The sequence below is a fragment of the Rhinichthys klamathensis genome, unplaced genomic scaffold (assembly GCF_029890125.1).
Source record: "Rhinichthys klamathensis goyatoka isolate OS25496 unplaced genomic scaffold, OSU_Roscu_1.1 h1tg000029l_1, whole genome shotgun sequence".
Classification (NCBI taxonomy): Eukaryota; Metazoa; Chordata; class Actinopteri; order Cypriniformes; family Leuciscidae; genus Rhinichthys; species Rhinichthys klamathensis.
The window spans coordinates 3,635,465-3,658,211 of NW_026606579.1; the positions used below are offsets into that span (position 1 = coordinate 3,635,465).

At 39.2% G+C, this 22,747-nt stretch overlaps 1 protein-coding gene across 2 annotated transcripts in view; it reads right to left on the bottom strand.

The window, feature by feature from the left end:
* Positions 1-1,929: 1,929 nt before the first annotated feature.
* The window catches only part of slco1c1 (solute carrier organic anion transporter family, member 1C1), a 34,890-nt gene continuing 14,072 nt past the window's right edge, over positions 1,930-22,747 (bottom strand). For both annotated transcript variants that reach the window (XM_056245307.1, XM_056245308.1), the window contains exons 3-15: positions 20,733-20,874; positions 18,792-18,924; positions 17,998-18,119; positions 17,568-17,714; positions 15,761-15,859; positions 12,914-13,159; positions 12,217-12,381; positions 11,574-11,769; positions 10,588-10,753; positions 8,665-8,834; positions 6,082-6,146; positions 5,823-5,940; positions 1,930-2,322 (exon numbers count right to left, since the gene is read on the bottom strand). In XM_056245307.1, coding sequence (XP_056101282.1) covers positions 2,082-2,322; positions 5,823-5,940; positions 6,082-6,146; positions 8,665-8,834; positions 10,588-10,753; positions 11,574-11,769; positions 12,217-12,381; positions 12,914-13,159; positions 15,761-15,859; positions 17,568-17,714; positions 17,998-18,119; positions 18,792-18,924; positions 20,733-20,874 — 2,010 coding nt within the window. In that variant the 3' untranslated portion in view covers positions 1,930-2,081. The remainder of the gene's footprint in view (positions 2,323-5,822; positions 5,941-6,081; positions 6,147-8,664; positions 8,835-10,587; positions 10,754-11,573; positions 11,770-12,216; positions 12,382-12,913; positions 13,160-15,760; positions 15,860-17,567; positions 17,715-17,997; positions 18,120-18,791; positions 18,925-20,732; positions 20,875-22,747) is intronic.

The window sequence follows — 22,747 nt, forward strand, 5'->3', positions numbered from 1 at the left end:
GTAGGTCAGTTACACCTGAGTTCAGTCACTGTTAGTTGTTAAACAAATGCAGACACCACAGAAAAGAGATATCCATCATTTTGAGAAATTTGAGGTAGCTGTTTCTGTGCTATTGATACAATTAAATCTCACAAAACATGTCTAGGTCATATTTCACCACAAATTTAAACCATTAAAAAAAAAAAAACATTTTAATTATGTCTCAATTAAGCACATTTTCCCTTCAGTTAAGTAAAAGATTATGTAATACATTGATTTGTGATTGCAGAATCTAATAAAAACAAATGCCCAGATGCATTAAAGTAATTAGAATTAATTTCTTCATGCAAAATCTAACTTGCAATTTTGATTTTAGGAGTAAATCTGAACTGGACATGTTTTTGTGGTTTACTCTGTTTTTGATGAAGTCTGAATATTTTATTTAATCGTTCGCCTATTCTAGTCGCAGAACAACAACCAACATTTTACAATGAAAACATTTAGACTTATGGGACTGAAAATTACTCTGCGCTGTGAGGCATTCAAAAAAGCGAAATCTGTCGTCTAAATATTGTAATGTGATTTATTTTATTTACTAAGAATAAGCAGTCACCCACCGTGTGGGTGTTCGAAACCATGCTGTCGATGCACCGTTTATGATGCACAAATCTTCCTCTCCCTCGCCTGTGTGTCTGATGCGATCCTGAGGAGACAGGAACATTAGGAGAATACCTAAAATTGCTATGCAACTCTTTGATTAGAAATGTTATTTCTAGATTGTATGGTTGGCCGATTGCTGACTTGGTTTGAAATGTCTTAAAAGGGGGATTGTTTATGCCTTTACTGTAACGGTATCTTCCTGTCAAATGTGGTCAAATATAGCTTTTTTAATAATATTGTAATATTCTTCTAATGGGTGCAAAATCACCAGCTTAAGTGCCTCAGTGAGTTTACATTTTGCTGTGATTGTATTTTCACGATTAAAGTGAAGAACGGTACTGTTGTCATTGATGATTGTGGATCTTTCTTTTTAGTAAATCATTTTATTTTGAAAAGAATGTATCTAATCTTTCACATAAATGCATTTTTTGTTTTTGTTTACACATTATCAGGATATTCACTTTTAAGTATACAAAAACATCAGCAAATAAAATGATGTACTGCCTAACGTAAAAGCAAGTAATAAATGCCACTCGTTTTATTTGCCTTACAAGTCGTCACAAATAAAAATCCTTTCCTTGGTTGTGGACAAAGGAACATTTTCTCCAGCTGAAACCAGACAACGATTTATACAAGTATATAAAAGAATAATTATTTGCAAATTTGAGGAACAATTGATTGAACAACCTGAGAATAGACCATGTTGACCTTTTCTTTCTCGCGCTTTTTGTGGGTTTTTTTTTTGGCACCCGTTCACACGTAACAACACGCACGCACAACATTCAACATTTCTCACAGTGACATTGCACAACATCGATCATGAAGATGATTACTTGCATACCCATGGTGTCACACACCTGTTTGCAAGCCCACAGTTCTGGACCGTTCCTCACGTGTTTGTTGAATGGGAGGAACTGCTGTCAGGTGACATGTAAAAGCACAATGGTGAGCGTTTCGTTAACGGCACGCTCCCTTCCTGACAATACGTTACAAACAAATGAGATGCAATTTGACATCCACCAACATACTCAACCTATAGCCTGCATGGCAAAGCCTATCTATATTACACACACAGTGTTGTGGTCAACTGTTTCAGGCATCTATCTGTGTGTATGGCAGAAGAGAAAGTTACAAGCAGACGTGGTCATGTACCCGATGATGGCTTAAATGAGAGGAAATCCAATGTTTCGTTTCCTCTAGTAGGCCGTCTGACGTTAAGATACTTCTAAAAGCATCTTTGCGTTAAATCCAAACAGGTTTGGTAGTAAAGACATTCTTCTTTTTTTTAAAACCCAAAACAGCATGTACATTCAAAAAATAGTTCTACTATATCAAAACAACAGATTTTTTTCTTACTTCACATCATTTACATGGGTCCAATAGAAAGTGTAACTCGTATAAACAGGCCCTGTTGCTCCCTGCGCTGGCGAGTACGTTGTGCGTCACAGACGCGTCTCCCGTTCTGGGTCGTAATCTGTGGTTCGCGGGCATTGGTCCAAGTTACCGCTGTTGTTTTCTTCTTTCCTGAGAGCCTGCAGTTCTCCGGCCGCGGCCCCCGTGTCTCCGTTTGCGAGTGTGTTGCGCTCTTGCTTCTGGACGTGCCGTCGTAACACCACCAGCCCAAGCACACACAGGAAGAAGGAAGCTGTCCGTAAGCCCAGCGTCAAGCCCAGATATGCTATCCTGAGCGATGAACAGACAAAACACAGGATAATCACATGACCACAATTACACGCATGATCTCTAAAAGTGATGTCCGGAGGGGACTTTTTTTGTTTTTAATGACCCAGTTTGATCCATCAAAATATGAGGAAAATATGAGATTTTTTTAAAATATTTTAAACAAAACACTAAACTTGGTTAAGGTACACTGTAAAAAATATCCTGTAAAATTTGCGCTCTGGCTGCAGTGATTGCCAGAGATTCACCGTAAAAATACTGTGACAATGTTTCCAGTTTTATAGGATGCCTGTGTGTAATACCCACATATTTCATGAAGTGATACAATGTTAATATATCTACACTGTAAAAATGTTTTTGTAATTTTAATAAGAAAAATATTGTAATGCTACATTAAAAACATTAGTTAAAGTTAGTTCATATACGTTGAAAAACTGTAAATGTTTTAACATCACATTGCATGTAATTTGAGTAAAAACCAGGGGCATCACTAGGATTTTCATTTTAGGGGGGCTAAGCCCACAATATGTCTTTTTAAAAAAATTTATAAAAAAAGGTAACACTTTAGTTTAGGATCTAAAGCTCACTATTAACCATTTTCATTACCATGCAAAGGCACGGTTTTATAATAACTGTGGTCCCAAATGTGAGGTAGGGCAAATTCTCCCCGAGAAAATTTTGGTTTCTCTGATCTACATATGTGCATTTTAAGATGTTCTGAAGGCCAACAAACTTGGATAGTGGGCAACTGATTATTTTTCTCTCCTCATCAGCATCACACTCTTTTTCTCTTTGTTTTTCTCTTGCCCAGCTGAGCTTTGACTGATATAGGCTTTTCATTTTTGTCTGTCAGTGAAGAAAGTAAACATAGGGTCAACTGATAGGTTGACATAACCATGTCAGTAGGCAGATTATTTGTCAATACCTGCTCTCTTCTCATCTCCATCACTCTTTCTTTTTTTCTCAGTCTCATCCCTTTCTCTTCCCCTCCTAAAGCTGAGCTTTTTTTAATTTACTAAAGGCTACAATTTGTATTCTCAATATGTACACATTCATTATTAATCTTGTGCCTAACATGATGAAAACGGCTTTGTTAATGTTTCTTGTTAACTAATTATTACATTACATGAGTCACGTTACATAGGCCTATTTTCAGTTCAAAATGGCGAAATTAGACAAAACTATATTAGTTTGCCTGATTATTTTTTGTCATTCGTTTAACATTTATGACCTAAAAAAAAGTAAAATATGAAATTTTAAGTTTAGCTACTTACATCTTATCTCGCACTTGACCGTACGCGTCGAGTCGCACTGTTAAAATTGGCGCTCAGCAGCGTCTGTGAACATAAAGCCCGCCTACTTTGATTTGATTGGTCATCTCAAATATTCTGACATTGACGAGCAGTGACAGACCAATGAGGCTCAGATGAACACACACACCCTGTCCTCTGTTTCTGACGTGCTCTCTGCTCGGCGCCGCTGCGGATTGAAGATGAAGAACGCACTGAATCGGATTATAACAAGACTGAAGCGAACACGAATTTGTGTAGCCTACATTAATCTCACATTTTTAGGGGGGCTAGGCAGAAGTTTAGGGCGGCTGAAGCCCCCCTAAAAAGGGCCTAGCGACGCCTCTGGTAAAAACTATGAATTACCATATCATTTACGATAAGAAGTCCCTGCGTTACACATCACATGATTACGGAAATTAAAACAAATGATCCAATGTTCAAAGTTATAGTTAGCTATTAAAAATACATTTGGCATGAAGACAAGTGTTTATGAAAAGTATCGTATGTGCAACTGAGTTGTAAACAAACATTTCAGTTTTTACTTGAGTGTATTATATTATATCTGAAAAAAGCAGATGAATATAATAGTTTGGGCTCCGTTTTCAATTTTAACCTCTAATATTATAGTAATATACCAAATGAGAGGATTCCTTGTATAGCATTAGTTGGGAGAATTTGTTTCTTCCTTAATCAAACTATCGGTATCAGTAGATATCATTCTGAGTAATTGACACTCGGTATCCTAGCGACAGAACTTTTGCATCAGCCCAAAACAAGTTAGTAGTGTTTCTACTTGTACTTATTACCAGTGGTGGAGGAAGTACTGAATCTCAGTACTTAAAGGAGCTGTATGTAAGATTGTGGCCAAAACTAGTTCTGCAATCACTTTAAATTACTGTAGAGTGGTGTATCCCCTCCCCCTCCTCCCTGACTCGAGGTTGCCAGATTGGCTGCAGGATCTAGCTGGAACGTGACGAGCTGCAGCTGTGGTAACTAGAGCAGAGCTGGCAACCCGGATGCCGCAACACTACTGACTTCGTGATTGGTAGATAGGTGGAGGGTGGAGCATCAGACCAAAACACAACATGACAACATCAACATCAGTTGAGGGCTGCAACTGCACTTTTTAAATGACAATATCCTGGCCAGACTACTGTTGTCAGTGATATAAGTATTTGAAATGTACATGATTTCTTAATGTCTAGTGACATTTCAGGGCCATTTTATGATTAATTGAAATAAATTTCTTACATACAGCTCCTTTAAGTAAAAGTATAAATAACCAGAGACATATTTACTTTAGTACAAGTAGAAGTACCACAATGACAACCCTAATTAAGTAAAAAGTACCTGATTTTAAATGTACTATAAGTATTAAAAGTACTTGCATAACAATTTATTCTCTTAATGTCTATATTCTAATGATTAATAAAACAGTTAATTGTAACTCATTCAACCTAATACTCATATAATGATGTTCAATATGATGGAAAAGCAGTTATATTTTAAGTTTTTGTCACCATTTCTGAACAAGCTTGCAATTAGGCAATATAGCCTACACATCAAGCTTACTATATACCCTTACTATATACGGTATATATATATATATATATATATATATATATATATATAAACACATATTATGTTAAAACGCCGTATATGAGGGCGTTTGCTGTAAACGCGATTCATTCATGGCGTAATTCTGAACCTCTTGGCTTGCCATACTAATCCTAACCAAACGTATAATACACACGCACCCCACATCACTACTAAACCTACCAATGCGTTTCCTATGCATGTAAAAACTAATTTCCGTGTATAAATTGCACGATAAACACACTGCGTGCTATAGAGACGCATTTAGTGACGGGGTTGATATATCTATGGCAACCAAACTTCACTGGTGAGACAGAAACGTGCGATGAACAGACGGTCAGGATGACGTTTTGGCAGGGGAAAAACTGATCAGAAAATTTTACGAAAATGTAACAGAACGTTGTAGAAATGTAGTGGAGTAGAAAGTATAATAATTGCTGCAAAATGTAACGAAGTAAAAGTAAAAAGTATGCACTATTTATTCTACTTAAGTAAAGTACAGATACGTGAAAAATTTACTTAAGTAAAGTAACGAAGTATTTGTACTTCGTTACATTCCACCACTGCTTATTACAACCCTACAGCACAGCAAACACAAGTGAATCCAGCCGATACCTGTAGGCCGTCGTGTTGTATATTCGACAGGCTCCTCTTCCGCCACATTTCTTGTGACCCCATTTCAGACAGGTGGTGTCTATGATGGCTCCGAAGTATATAGGAGCTGGAATTCCAGCTGCAGAAGGAAAAACATTCAATACGATATACTATTTGCATCATTCTTGCTTCAAAACATATCATCATTGCCACTCTGACTACAAAATGATTCAGCAGAAACGTCAATGTCAGCAGCACCAAACACCAAAGCGTCTCTCACCTAGAGTACGTGTTGTCAGCGTGTGAAAACCCAAAGCTAAGGACTTCAGCTGAGGTCTGATGCATCTGTTGAGGAAACAAGAACGGCTAGATTAGACATATCGGTCTCACATGGTCTCATAAATAACAGCATTTGAAAATTATTCAGCTTGCAAGGTGATGTGTTGCAATGAATTTTACAAGTTTTATCCATTTTTATTCCTGCACAGAAGTGGCAGAAATTGTATATACAATTACAAAACAAATATTTTTTTCTTTAAAATAACATTCATTGAGGAGTTGAATGATTAGGCCAGTAACATTTATTATAAAAAGTAACGTGTTAATAAAATAAAAGTAGGGTTGATTTTGTTTTTGTATGAACCCTAACATTTATGACAGTAGTGAATGTTGAACAAAAGAGTACATAATGATTTCTATTGAATTGAGCCATTAGACAACTGCAATATGTGCATTACTTTATGCTTGCTAACCCTTTGAAATAACATGCACTGATGCATTGTGCATAAAGACTAGGGATGCAACGGTACACGGTAAAATCCCGGACCGTTCGGTCAGCCCTGCACGGGACAATCTACCCTCGTGTGTCCCGCGGGACTTCGGTTTTGCCATTGAGTTCGCGCTGATCCTTTTAGTGCCTTGTTTATACCTGTCTATGGTTTATACTCGACGCGTCCGCAGACTCCGCAGACTCATTCTGTGAAACGACAGGGGGCGACCTGTCGAGGAGTAATTATCCTCTAAACCACCAGGAATCAGCAGTGAAGAAGTAGTTTGCCGTTTATTAGTAGTTTATTAATTGCTGATTCATAAAAGAGTAATAAATGCAGTAGGTTTATTGTAGCCTACTTTCACTGCATGTAAACTAGTTAAACAATTGAAGCCTGAGTGTTTAAACCTTAATTTCATCAGCAGGGCTTACTTCTGTTATTGTAGGCTTATTTTGTAAATGTAACCAATTACTTTAGACAAGTGCAAACTGGGTGCTTAATGCAAATGTGTTCCTATTCACAAAATGAGAGGCTTTTATGGTCGCCCATCAATGCAAATGTCTCTGTGTATAGAAGGATCATAAACATGCTGGTACAGACGTACCAGTTCGGCCTGATTCGGCTCGAAGTCGTTCATCTTCACAGAAACACAGAAAGATAACCGGTGCATTGGGATTCCATACACATTGATGTTCTTCCTACTGTGACATTCTGTTTATGCTCATAAGAAAAATAAAACATATTTTTGGGATGAAATAGCAGTCTCTTTCTGCACAAAACATGTACCGAAACCGAACCGAGACCGTGGCCCAAAAACCGAGGTACGGACCGTACCGTGAGCTATCTGTACCGTTGCACCCCTAATAAAGACCAGGAACATTTATTATGAAAATAAATACAATGTAGGTTGAATTTATTTCATACAACTTTTATGACGGTAACATTGCTAAACAGAAGAGAACAGTATGGTTTCTACCTCACAACAGCAATATGCAGATTACTTTATCCAAAGTAATTACGTCTTCCCTTAAAAGCTACAGACGTGCAGGAATTTTTTATTTCCCCAAACTGCCGCTAACCTAATTTAGCCCGAGGGAGGCCGAGCATTCCAGCGGCGTCAGCTGACTGAGCTTTGGGGAAAAGCTGACAGTCCTCAGTGCTAGAGCTTTTCCTTTTAAGACACAAGTCTGATTACTGAACTTCACAAGTGACCATAAACTTGTCTCGACTGATTTTGCATTCAATCGAGCGACAGTTTTGACTGGGCAACAGCCCTCGACTAAGACGTGGAATAATGAGGGGGAAATCACATTAGCACTGCCGGCACAAGCAGTCGGTTTTCATCTGTAATCTGCTTGAACTGAGGAAAACTAACACATGACTGGACGACCTTTCTGTTTCCAGCAAATGTTCACTTTCACAAGATATGTGCAAAGCCGGGACAGCGCTTGGTGTGTGCACTTCGGATAAAAGCGTCTGCCAAATGAAAAAATATTCAAATAAAATCATAAAAAGGCCTAGCCTGGCTAACGTCAGACCACGTCTCATTGACATTGAGACGTGGTCTGGGAACCACATGTTCATTTTCTCGTATTTGAGGCGTGGTTTACGAACGCCCAGAGCCGTTTATTGGGTGCTACGAATGTCTATCAAATGCGCCTGTACGTAGCTCATAGCCAATTGTTTCAATTATACCAGATGACGTATGTAGAGCGACAGAAATTAGACGAGGAAGAAGACGATGGGTCCGAGATTTATTTGCGTTCTAAACTACTTAGAACAATATCTAAGGCTGCATCGAAAGGTAACTTCGCGTCTGCTGCCATGTTGGATCCATAGGTATAAACAAACTGCTTCGGTGTGTCGCATAGACGTCCTCATCGTCTTGCTGCTCTCTCCCCGTTCTGTGATTGGTCCCCTCGCTGAGGTGAAAATCTGGTCCATGGTATCCAGACTGCCTAGCAGCGTGAATAAAATGGCGCTGCGCAAAGGCAGTATGGGGAAACCCAGGCTAACAAAGGCCATGAATGAGAACTGGGGTGTTAATATGAGGTTTATTTCCATCGAGCTGTAAATCATGGTCAGATATTCACCTGATGAGCAGCATGTATCCCGGCGTTCCGCCCAGTGAGATGATAAAGGAAGTGATGACAGACAGAGCCAGGAAGTAGGGGAAGACTTGATTGCAGCTCTCCCTGTTGTTGCATTGGCCCACGCTGGCCGTTTGATTCCTGACTGCTACACAACTGCACTCCTCGAACACCTGAAACACAAACCACACCTTATCAATTCGCCTTTGGCTAAGCCACACCCTAGAATGTAGATTGACCAATCACAGCGCAGCCAAGAACGAGCTCCCACAGAGGTCCGACACTTTTTCACAGCGCTCCATTGACTTTAACACAGGCGTCTCATATTTTTGGTCTCGGCCGGCTATTACCGTCGTAGTTTTATAAAAAATATGGTTAAACGTTGTGTTTGGGGCATTTGTAACAGATACGCGTTTCCCAGAGAGGTTGGAGGGGGGTGTGCGTTTTTTTTTCCCTTCCCAAAACCGAAGTCAAATCCTGACAAGTGTCGTCTAGCACACGCTGCTAATAAATACAACGTTATACTCGCGTAGTCCGTTTGCTTTGTAATAACGATTATAGAAGTGAATAGAGACCTACCCAGCTTTGCATGAACAGTGTTGCTCCTTGTTATTGTTAGTCCCAGCCTCCGTCTCGATTAGTAGGATATGCTGTGATTCATTTTTTGACCGGTATGCTTTTGCCTCTATTTGGATGCCTTGTTGTTCCTTGCGTTTCACCTGTATGTCGTGAATATAGCCTTCGAACGTATATTGCAGCCCCTTTTTATTTGCTGCTTTATAAAAGTTTGATACAATTTCAGCAGGAAGACCTGTCACAGCATAAGCCATGTTGATACCAGAGCCCACATAGATATCATATAATAAAGGCTAGATGTCTCGTCCGAGCTGCTGGCCAATGGAGGTCGACATCCGCACGTGGCGGCCATCTTGTCACAGGCAGCTCGCTCACTCGTAACATTGTGTTTTAATGGTGCATGTACTTTTAAATAACCATAACTTGCTCAATTTTCTACCGATTTTCAAACGGGTTGGTTTGTTATAAACGTCAGAGATGTAGTTATGACACTGCATACATATCAATAATTATAACATATAAGTTCAAGCATTCAGAATTATAGCCATGTTAATAACATTTGTAAGAAACCAAACCATTTGTAAATCCGTCAAGATTTCAGCGAGATAAGAGGATCTGTGTTCATGCTGATCACTCATCTTACATCAGAGCCTGCCTGTGACAAGATGGCCGAACGGTGATGCCGGAAGTGACTCCGCCGTAAGACATCTAGCCTTTATTATATGATATCTATGAGAGCCCAGATGAAGTTTGTTTGTCGGACGTAGCAACAGTAACTAAGGGGGGCGGGGCTTAGCCAAAGGCGAATTGCTATGCGGAGAAAAGAATTGCGGAGAAGATGCTTATATTATATACACTTTTTTAACATTTACATTTCCCCTAAATAATTGATGCAAATTGTTAAAAGCTTAACAGCATCTAAAAATATTGATGCATTTTCCATATGCATAATAAATGCTTCAGTCATGCTTTAGTTTAGTCTGTTTGGCAACAGTCTGAAAGGAGAGGACAAAGACACTGCATATACCAGATGCTTGAGATATGAATTGGACACAGGATGGGAGGAAGGAAAAGCTGTATCCCAGCCTTTTAGATGCAATGAAACTTCACAATATTTAGACAGAACCAACCAGGTTTGGGGAAGGAAGTTTCAGAGAAGGTCCGAAAATTCAATATAGCCTGTGAGCTGAAGACAAACAGGTTGTGCACACCCTTCAGAGAGCGCTGGGAACACCAGAGTTCAAGGCATAGGGAACACAACACATTGTCGCTCACATTCTTTGAAGAGATGGGACAACAAACAGGCGCTATTGTTCCGAATCACGCTCTCGGTTCAGTCGCCGCGCTTACCGTGTCTTTTCCAGAGCCGTGGGACGTCCGGCATCCAGCCAGGCAGGGGGAGACGTAGGTGAGCCCGTTGTCGCCGCACACGGGGTCCCAGTTTGCTTCAGGACACTGACAGCCCGCGTTGCAGGTCGCTAGCAGAGAACTGTCCACTTTGTAAAGACTTTCCGTCCTGTATTCAAAGGACAAGGAGCAGTTCTTAGATCATTTTGCTAATTAATACACTACCAGTGAAAAGTTTGGATTCATTATGATTTTTTGTTTTTTTTTCATGTTTTTGAAAGAAGCTCAATAAGGCAAAAATACAGTGAACATACAGTAAACATTTATTCCTGTGATGGATTTTCATCAGAAAAACTTTTTCTATGAAAACTGTTTTCTACATTGATAATGATCAGAAATGTTTTTTGAGCAGCAAATTAGCATATTAGAATGATTTCTGAAGGATCATGTGACACTGACTGGAGTAATGATGCTGAAAATTCAGCTTTGATCATATGAATAAATGACATTTTACAATACATTAAAATAGAAAAGGTATTTTAATTGTAAAAAAAATGTACTGTGTTTTTCATCAAATAAATGCAGCTATGGTGAGCCTTTTTAACTTCTTTAAAAAACAAAAAAAAAATCGTAATTATTTCCAAATGTTTCATACTGGTCAGTAAAAAGATCAGTGCTGTTCTGTACTCCAGTAATACAATCGATTATTTTCACTTTTTCTGAAGATGAAAATTCCCTTTGATCAGGAGTCAAATCGAAGACGCACGTAAGAAAGTAACCAATTTTTTTTTTCTTCAAGACTAATCATAACTTTTTTTAAATCATTTACATGAAAACATAGACTAGAGTAATTTGAATCTGAAATGTAAGACTGATTAACCCTTGGCTAACTGCTAGTTGGTTTGGACTAGTACTAGTTCTTAACATAATGCTTGTGTGCAACTGGCCCCAGATCTGAACCCAAGTACAAACTGCAAGTTTCATCCTACCCATTGTACGACCTGGTGATGCCGGCCACGTTGGCATTCTCACATCCCATGGCGAAGAAGAAAAGAGACAGGAAATAACCCAGGAGAGACGTTCCCAGTGCAAACTTGGCTGCTCCCATGATGCTCAGCTTGAACTTCTTCATGATCACACCCCCCGAGAACATTCCCAAGGCTACAGCTGGGATGTTGATAACTCCTGAAAAAACAGACGGCATCAGGAAAACCTGGATCAAAGGACCAGTGTCAGATTTGAAACAAAGGCAAAGCCATGGAGTTTAGCTCAGCTCTTCTCAAACGCGGTTCTTCTTGTGGTTGAACGGGCCTATTTGTTTTCCCTCCCGTCTTTCTAAACGCTAATGCCATTTCCCCAAATGCACAACAGTCTCCAGTGTCTGCATACGTTGTGCGCTGATATTATTTTTGGATTTCATTCTCTTTCATATGCAGTAATGGTCCATGTCATACTGTGATTTAACCGAGCTATATAAACCTCTAGATTTGATATCAGAACCAAAGACTAATATTTAACACACATTAATAAAATCCAATCCCAAAATCCAATCAAAACATAACATACCATTAAACTCTGAGGTCACAGCTGCACATATCTGTGCACAGATGCCTATAGAGGAAGACGGCGTACCCATTAAGAAGTTCGCCTTGGACGCTGACTGTCCGTAGTGTTGCTCGATGTATTTTGGTTTGTATGTCACCATGCCGATCAAAGAGTTGAACTGGATGATGGTGATGCAGAGATACAAAAAGTAGACCGGGTTCCCCAAAAGGGATCTCAGTGTTGGCAAAAAGTCTGAAAAACATCAAGTAGTCTTGTTTACTGAACAAATCATCAAAATGAAGCGACTTTGTGCTTAAAACAACAACACATATAATCTGCCAATGGGGTCATACAAATAAAACTGTGTTCCCTTTGAAGAATTACATTTATTTTTCTGACCCCATTGGCATATTTATTTTATTTTCAATAAATTTTTTTTGAAAATTGCCATATATTTTTGTCTTGTTTTAAGTGTAAACTTACTTTATTTTGTTATTTAAAAAACCTGAAGTACCTGAAGTAATTTTGTATTTCAAGTAAATGTATCTTGTTTGAGAATGTTTAGATATTTGAAACCATTAAAAAAATACTGAGTAAGAAAATAATTTCTTGCAGTGTGCTCCTTTAAAATAAATGCCACTTGGTTTGATATTTTGTTAATTAATTAATGCAATGGCATTACGTGGACTTGAAAGTCCAAAATGTTTGTTTTTTGTGCACCAGAGATCTGATATTTTAGATATTTACATTTTCTGTGAATTCTAGTTGGATCTAGATGGTTTACCTTTGGCCATTTCTAGGAAGTTTGCTGGCTCGTCTGCCTGGTACTTGTGCTCCAGGAGGGGCGAGTCTTTGATAAAGCTGGTCCGCTCTGGAGAATACTTGGCAAGCCGTCTCTCTGGCAGGGGTAAAGACTTGGGCAAGAACCAAAACGGCACGGCCGAGAGCAGGGTGATGAATCCTGCAATGAGGTATCCCAGCCACCAGGCACCTACCCAGCGTGCATCTCCTGGGGTGATGCTAATGCTGTCTGTGAGAAGACAGTCACACACACATATGTCAACACGGAGAACACAGACGCTACAAGGCTCACTGCAGCTTGTCACATGTTCAGAATATTTGGGCCAGGCAGACGCAGACTGTGATCCACAGACAGTCTTAGATGTCTCGCTCTCTCCTCGTCATGTACGCTCAGACAGCCTCCATGTTGTGCTTAAGCTGTGCCAGTAGACAGAAATGTTTACATGTCACATAAACAATGTGCATTGACAAAAAGGAATAGCTCAACCGAATTTTTGCTAATCACATTTTTTGCCACATTAAAGGAACACTCCGACTTTTTGGGACTTTAGCCTATTCACCTTATCCCCCAGAGTTAGATAAGTCCATACATACCTTTTTCATCTCCGTGCGTGCTGTAACTCTATCTGACGCACCCACCGCTAGCCTAGCTTAGCACAAAGACTGGATGTAAATGGTTGCAGCTAGCATACTAATCCCAATAAGTGACAAAATAGCGCAAACATTTTCCTATTTACATGTTGTGATTTGTATAGTCACAGAGTGTACAAAAAACAAAGTCACATGAGACAGACATATTTTAATCGTATAAATACTGGGAACTATATTCTCTGAAGGCGAAGCACTGCTACTTGGGCGGAGTGATAACCGCAGCACCTGAGACGCGCTCTCTGCTCCTCACCACGGCGCGTCTCAGGTGCTGCGGTTATCACTCCGCCCAAGTAGCAGTGCTTCGCCTTCAGAGAATATAGTTCCCAGTATTTATACGGTTAAAATATGTCTGTCTCATGTGACTTTGTTTTTTGTACACTCCGTGACTATACAAATCACAACATGTAAATAGAAAAATGTTTGCGTTATTTTGTCACTTATTTGGATTAGTATGCTAGCTGCAACCATTTACATCCAGTCTTTGTGCTAAGCTAGGCTAGCGGTGGGTGCGTCAGACAGAGTTACAGCACGCACGGAGATGAAAAAGGTATGTATGGACTTATCTAACTGGGGGATAAGGTGAATAGGCTAAAGTCCCAAAAAGTCGGAGTGTTCCTTTAAGCCTGCATTATTTTATTTCTTCTGTGAAACACAAAAATCAGATGTTAAGTAGAATTTTCAAACTACTCTTTTCCATTGTCAAGATCTTAAAAAAGACAAGAAATCAGCATAAAAGCACAATTAAAGTAGTCTACATGACTGCTGCGCTATATTCCAAGCCTTCTGAAGTCATGCTGTAGTCACCTTAAAGTCATCACGAAATCAAAATTGACAGTTCTTTATTTTTATATGGAATATTGCAGTATTTATTCTAAATGATTTATCCATGCACATCCTTATTTTTTTTTAACATTCACCTTCCCTCGTAATCTTTAAATCACAATAACTTCCCCTCTCTTCTCTGATGATGTGTTTACTTGTGCCCTACATTTATTCTTGTTGTTCGAGAAGCGTTTTACAAATATTAAAATATGTCAGCATATTAGAATGATTTCGTGTATATTCAGATACAAAACCGTTTTTACAAAATATATTTTACAATAATATCAAAATATTACGGTTTTTACGGCGTTTTCTTTTTTCCATCAAATAATTGCAGCCTTGGTGAGCATAAGAGACTTTTAATTATTCCGAACTTTTAGATGTAGGTGTAATTTATATGTACATAGAAAGACTAGATATTTATCTGCAATCATTAATATCAGTGAACATAGAACTTTCTATAGAAACAATACTCCTGCAATGATTTATGTGCATGATACAGATGTTTTCTGTGCTCTGTTTTATTGTCTCATTAAATAAAATTAATGGCAAAACAATGTTATAGTTTTTATTGGCTGAATATTTACTGTACAACATCTGCCATTATTCCTTAACATTTTATTTTCTTATGGCATAACTTTCCTGCCAAAGGTCTTGACTTTAGGGTGTAACGTACCGCTATATTATCTATGAATAAATGGCCTGTATAACCAGCATGCATTATTACATATGCATGGATAAACATTGCCAATGCCAAATTTTTTTTTGTTTGACACACTATGATTCTAACATTCAAACTACACACACAAATCTAATCTTATTGCATGTTTCATCTGATGTCCCCTTTAACCTCTCAGTCTCGTTGCATGGTACATCTCATCAAAAACAGCTGTTTGCTAAATCACAGCTTAACATTTATGACCCTTTACATCGTCCCCAGTCAAATAAAGAGTGTGTTTGAATGCCAAAAACGCACTCCGATCCAACATACACAGCCTCCACTGCTTTCAAACAAGAAACAACAAAGTTTCTTATTTCCTCCTGCTTTTGTTTGAAATATAATCAAAATAAGAATAATATGAATAAGCTGGATTTCCTCCAGATTTGAGGATAGAAAGAGTCAATTTCACAATGAATTACTAAAAAACAAATGAACCACTAGTCTAAGATGAGCCAAAACCAATGGAACTATACAGAATAAATGCATTTTATATTATACTTTTTTTCACTGTTTCTTTTCAAGACAATCTTGCCGATACATGCCAAGAGAGGTTCATGCCATTCAAGTCTAGTGCAGATGCAACTGAACCCAGTGACTCCTTTAGGAAACAGTGAATCACACTTTCACTTCACTCACCCATGTTGACAAATCCAATGTCCACGTATATCTTGGCACAGAGGGACCCCAGCAGGTAACCGAACACTGGACCGATGACCGATATTGTCTGGACACATCCTGATACAGATGATACATGAATTGATTAGTTGCGGATCTAGTCTCGACTGTTTACCAAGAAAGGCAATGCTCTCTGGGAAAAACAATTAATACCAGGAAGCCGTTAAAGGGCAAAACGGTCTCAGTCACATTTATGACTGAATTTCACAGTACACATTGTTTCAAAGCAGCTTTACAGAAAATTATGATGTTAATGTTTATAATATCTTGCATGCATTTAGCAGATTAGAGCTGAACAATAATATAGATACATTTGCAACAAGCAATCATGCAATTGAGATTTGCTATATAGTACATATTGCTTTAAACATATGCGGATAAAGCTGGACATTTTATCATGACAACTCTGACGATTTTTAGCATGGTAATGGATATGACTATGTTAATGTATTTAGTCTTGGCTGAATAGATATGCTACGCTGCTGCTGCTGATAAATGCTGTTATTGTAAGTACAGTTACTTCCTACTGCTTATACACGGGTTTCCTGTTTACAAACATTACAGGGTGCGTGCGCATACCAGAGGCAGAAAGCCAGATTGGTGACTGCAACAACCTTAAGTATTGAAGCTTTCCTTATTGTTTCTATATAACTGCTGACTCAATAAAACATGATTTTAGTTGGATCTGTTTGCCTGTCTTTGATTTTGCAGTGTTACTGGTATGAATTATCATGTTAGGCTAGTAATGTAATAGCCAATGTTAGCAGTGCAGCATCTACTGAACAGCCCGAATTTGCTTTTATATAAGTTACGTTACGCTTGTTTTGACCTACAGACACCACCACTATGCTACTAGCCTACTACACGAAACACGTCTTTTTTCTGCTTCCCGGTTGCGTGCGCAAGCAGTGATGACGTTGCAGAGAAATCCATGTATACAAACAAACACTGAAACGCTGCTGTGAGAATGTAAGACTGCTGCTGCACAAATAGCATATAAAATAACCCGCATCAGATCTATACAGGTGGAGCTGGGGAAGAGGGAGGCTTTCAGAGGAAGCACGCTGCAAACTGCTATAGTAAACGCTAACCAGCTATTTAAATATTGAGCAGCAATCTCATTGGCTGCAGATGTGACAGGAACCAATCAGCTTGTGCCATGTAGTTAACAGTGTAAATGTCATCAGGTTGCATTAAACTGCGCCATCTAGAGTTTCATGACAGAACCTGCTATACATATCCAACTTCATATAAAGAGTGTGACGATAATATAGTTAAAGTTTGCAACAAAATAATAATAAAAATCAAGCAGTTGAGATTTGCGTGAGTATAATGCATGTATGCGGGTAAAACTGGATATAATATCCAACTTTATATATAGAGCTGTGCGATAATACAGTTTACATTTTGCTATGATATAAACAACCATGCAACTGAGATTTGATATTGTATATATCTGTGTGTATGCAGGTAAAATAGCATGTGCTATACTTCCCTAATATGCATTCATTTTTTTGACAATATAACAAAGTTGAGATTTACTATATTGTACATGCCCCTTAATGTCAGTGTACTGTATTCAGGTAGGTTTGGAAATACTTTTAGTAGTTGCATGATTTTTTTTAATTATTCATTTGAAGTATTGTGTTAAACAATGAACCATCAAATAACATGGACATATTATATCTGTCCAGCGAAGGTTACTCTACTTAATGTCCCTCATGCTAAAGAGCAGGATTAAACTGTACAAACAAAAATGAAGATGTACCGATGTAGAAGGCTGCATTTTCCTCCAGAGCGTGATCATCGATGTATGAGATTCCCAGAGGTTGCACTGGGGTCTCGCCAATTCCACGCAAGATATTCCCCAGGAAAACGTAGATCCACATGGACAACCTGGACTCGTGTTCGCAACCTGAGAAAGGGGAGAGGGTGAGAAGGCTTCTTCAAATGGTGAGAGGCATTTCGAGGAATTGACACATGACAAAGATACCGAATGAAATGAGACAGGATAAAAAAGAAATGATAGATTATTATTATTATTAGAGAAGCATACACAAATAAGACTGTATGAAACCATATGAGGCTGTAGACTACAGTGATAGCAGCATATGTTAGTCCCTAACCGGTATCTCATCTGGTTTAACCAGCAAGACTCCCATTTTCCAATCTAACCGAAGCAGTAAGTGTTAATGTACCTGCGCTCGGTACTGAAGAAGTGCTTGGACCTGTGGACAGAACGCTAGCAGACCTCATTGGACATGGGGAGAGGATACTGGTTGAGTTCACTGACGATCGAATCGATGTTTCAAACTTGTAGCTGCATATAAAACATCAACAATTCAGTAACAGAAATCAGAGACCATGTCACCTGATAATAAGCATTTTGGGTAGCATAAGCTGAACACTGCAGTGTATCACAACTTACACCTGAACAAACAGTGAAGCAAATGCACAGGTGAACGAAATAGATTTTAAATAGGCCGTTGCCGTAAAAATGGGATGCAATATAGGATGTGTCATTTCTGGAAATTATGCACATCAAAAACATGACCTACATACAAAACATTAACATTTAAAACAGCATTTCAATTAATCACGGAAATTGCACTCGAGTCACTTTAACAAGGCGATGTTTTTGAAGAGCCGCATGTAAAACTCAAACACTGGCACACACTCAAAGTTGACAATGCATGTCGATTTACAAGTATAAAGCCAAATATGAATGAATAGAGTGTGGTCATAGAAAATTCTGATAGATCAACTAAAAATGTTTCCTTTTAAGCAGCGGCTTTACGATGCCAAGAAAGACATCTGATAAAGTAACAGCATACAGCGACAAACACATATACTGAAAACGACTCAATGGCATTTGTGGTCAGGGACTTTAACAAGATCAAACTGGATCCATGTGACCCTTCACAACAGCTCCCTCTGTTAACAGCGGAACGGCTTGAGTCGAGGCTGACGTGACATCACACATTTTACTTACCGTCCGATTATAAAATGGGGCAAGGCAATTAGAAAAGTCCCTAGTGACATCAACAGGCAGCCGATGGCGATTATCTTCGGACGGTGAAGTTTGGCACCAAAGTAGCTCACAAAGGCGATCACTAACAAGTTACCTAGGAGCGGAAAGATGAGAAGAACTGTTCAGACATACATTTATGAGGAGGAAAATTGCGATTGAGTTTAACAGGCTCCATTAATTGGATTGTTTCTTCGAAAATCCCAAAAATCAGCTAAAAAAGCATGAACTAAAGTAAGCAACTAACCTCAATGCAAGCGTGTGAGGAGGATTGGGTCACTTTGAGGATGGCACTCTTCAGGTTTATGTTATTGTTCAGGGGGTTTTAAACTAATGTTTAGCTTTAATCCATGACTGAAGCATGTATGCCCTTTATAATAAAGCTCAGGAAAATCGACTAGCCATAGACTGATTATTTGGTCATTTTGAGATCACTTAATAGCTGTGCTCAATTAACAGAGGAGCTGATCGCACTTATTGTTTCATAATCTACTAATGGAAAAAATATGGATATAATGGAAGTAATAAGTACACAAAATTGTTTGTATTTTACAAAGTCACTCAATGTTCACTCAAAAAGTGCTATTTTACAGCTTTCTAATTTTGTTTGCATGCATCCAAGGTCAAAAAACACTTAATTTTCTCAAGGAAGTCTCATTTCAGAAAAGTAACTATTATAAATTTAATATGCATTATTTTCCGTTTCCGAAAGATTTTGTGGATATTGAGTAAACACTGTAAAATAAGAGCAATTTTATGTGCATATCATTTGATTCTGTCCATCAGGCAATAAAAACCCAATATTGGTCAACCACTGACATTCACCCATGAATGGAAGTATCCGCTTCACAAACTCTCTGAACATGGTGCTTCCCAACTGATTTCTACATGATTGACCTCTTTGTCTGTGAGGAACATTTATTGGCAGAATTATTTGGTTTCGGAGATTCACGGCTCCATGAACGAAGGTCTTTGTGAGGACGATTATAGCACAGCTCTGTACCCAGCATGGACATTTAATGGGGACAGGGATTCTCAGACGTTTAGACCACGGCTCAGTTTATAAGCAGGTCAGTCTAACCAAAGAGAAACAACTCACCCAAACATTTACAAAACACACACAGCAGCCTTTGTTTCCGCGGGTTTCCCGAGCACTTGTTGATAACAGGGACGGAAGACAGCCGAGGGAGAGTGTTGCAAACTCTGACACATGATCCCTTGCTTTGGCTGTGCTCCTCATCCCGTTGCCATGGCAACGCTCCTGTGGAAACACTGGTTTCTAGGGCCACGCGAGCGGCGGATGCAGCAGTGTGAGCTGGGTTTAGCCTCGCTTTCACTACTCTAGACTACGATTTTGCATGTGCAAAGACGAAGAAAAGTGCTGAATCACATACTCTGATTAAAACTAGCTCTGTATGGCATTCCTAGACAATAAAACAATCAATTTTTATTTTATTTTGATCTGCTTACCTGCAAAGGTAGACGCATTAAGCTATGGGATTACACATTTAACCATAAATGATTAAATATAATGCATTCATATTTATTTTTATTTTGTTTACATTTTCATTTGCATTGTATCGCAATGGAAATATTAGAAATAAAATGTACACATTTTAAATAGTAAACTTTAAACTGCAACAGATTTGCGTTGAAGACGTGCAGCACTGGAGCTGTGACCTGTTAAAACATGTTTGCAGTTGCATAACTGTCTGATCTGTCGGACCACTGCACTGCACAGAGGACGACAGCTGTAAATTGCAGCACACATGGTGCGTCTCTGTGTTATTTTGCACTGAAGAGCGGTGCACAGACTCTGTGAAAGGCTAGATGAGAGCCTTGGCAACTGGTTCGCGGAGGTGACGGGATCGAAACGTAGCTGACGCATGAAGATCCGGTTCTTACCCATTTCAAAGCTGCCATCAATGACACCTATTAAGTAACTGGGGATGTCGAAGCGTCTTTCCAGCTGAGTTATTGTGCTTTTCATATAGCTCCCGGATAATGCCTTGGCAAAGTAGGCAAAGGACAAGGCCACGAGGAACATCTGTAATGAGACAGAGACAGAAAGACAGTCAGATGCTGCATGCAGAACTCACACTCTCCCTCATTAACCTATTTTTTGACAACTCTTCATTAATATGCATTCAAAATCGTAGAGGATGAGAGAACTGGGGTGGGAGTAGAGATGGTGAGATGGAGAGAAGGGGGATGCATTTCTCGAGCTGCAGTGCATTATGGGTAGTGGGACAAAAAGCGGATTAGGAGAGCTTATATCACGCTCTTGAGCGATGCTACTGCATTCAACAGCAGTGACTTAAGCCTCCACGAGCAAAACAACAGGAAAAATGAGTCGCTGCTCCTCATGACTGTTGCTGGGGTTTCTGGGCCAAAATCATCAGCATTCGCAGAGGTTTCGCCTCGGCACAGCGGTGCATCTTCACTCTTGTGGGGTTTCCCGCACGCATGCACACTCCCTGCATCCAAAATTAATAATCAACGGAAAGGTGGAGAAGTGAAGGGTGAAGAAGCAGAAAGAGAAGGGAACAGAGGAGACGAGAAGCCTTTGACGATCAAATCGTCAGCTATACAGTCGTCTTTCAACACGCACTTGACTTTTATGTGTAAAAAGGCTTTTTGAAGCTCATCAGAATGAAACAATCTTCATATGGCTGCCCTTGACTACATTAAAGTCAGTTTTCTGTAAGATTTTAGGGTTATCACTATAAAATAATAATAAATAATACGATTAAATAATAAACATTTGTATTTTATCTATTATATTTATATAATTTCTTTTTAAAATTAATACTTCAAAAATGCATAAAAAAATTATCAAGTGACAGTAAAGGCATGTTTTTAAATGTTACTAAAGATTTCTATCTCAAATAAATCCTCTTGATTTTTTTTAAAAAGTGTTTTCCACATTAATAATAATCAGAAATGTTTTTTGAGCAGCAAATTAGCACATTAGAATGATCTCTGAAGGATCATGTGACACTGAAGACCGGAGTAATGATGCTGAAAATTCAGATTTGATCACAGGAATAAATTACACTTTACTATATACACTCACCGGCCACTTTATTAGGTACCCCATGCTAGTAACGGGTTGGACCCCCTTTTGCCTTCAGAACTGCCTCAATTCTTCGTGGCATAGATTCAACAAGGTGCTGGAAGCATTCCTCAGGGAGTTTGGTCCATATTGACATGATGGCATCACACAGTTGCCGCAGATTTGTCGGCTGCACATCCATGATGCGAATCTCCCGTTCCACCACATCCCAAAGATGCTCTATTGGGTTGAGATCTGGTGACTGTGGAGGCCATTTTAGTACAGTGAACTCATTGTCATGTTCAAGAAACCAATTTGAAATGATTAGAGCTTTGTGACATGGTGGAAGTAGCCATCAGAGGATGGGTACATGGTGGCCATAAAGGGATGGACATGGTCAGAAACAATGCTCAGGTAGGCCGTGGCATTTAAACGATGCCCAATTGGCACTAAGGGGCCTAAAGTGGGCCAGGAAAACATCCCCCACACCATTACACCACCACCACCAGCCTGCACAGTGGTAACAAGGCATGATGGTTCCATGTTCTCATTCTGTTTACGCCAAATTCTGACTCTAACATCTGAATGTCTCAACAGAAATCGAGACTCATCAGACCAGGCAACATTTTTCCAGTCTTCAACTGTTCAATTTTGGTGAGCTCTTGCAAATTGTAGCCTCTTTTTCCTATTTGTAGTGGAGATGAGTGGTACCCGGTGGAGTCTTCTGCTGTTGTAGCCCATCCGCCTCAAGGTTGTGCGTGTTGTGGCTTCACAAATGCTTTGCTGCATACCTCGGTTGTAACGAGTGGTTATTTCAGTCACTGTTGCCCTTCTATCAGCTCGAACCAGTCTGGCCATTCTCCTC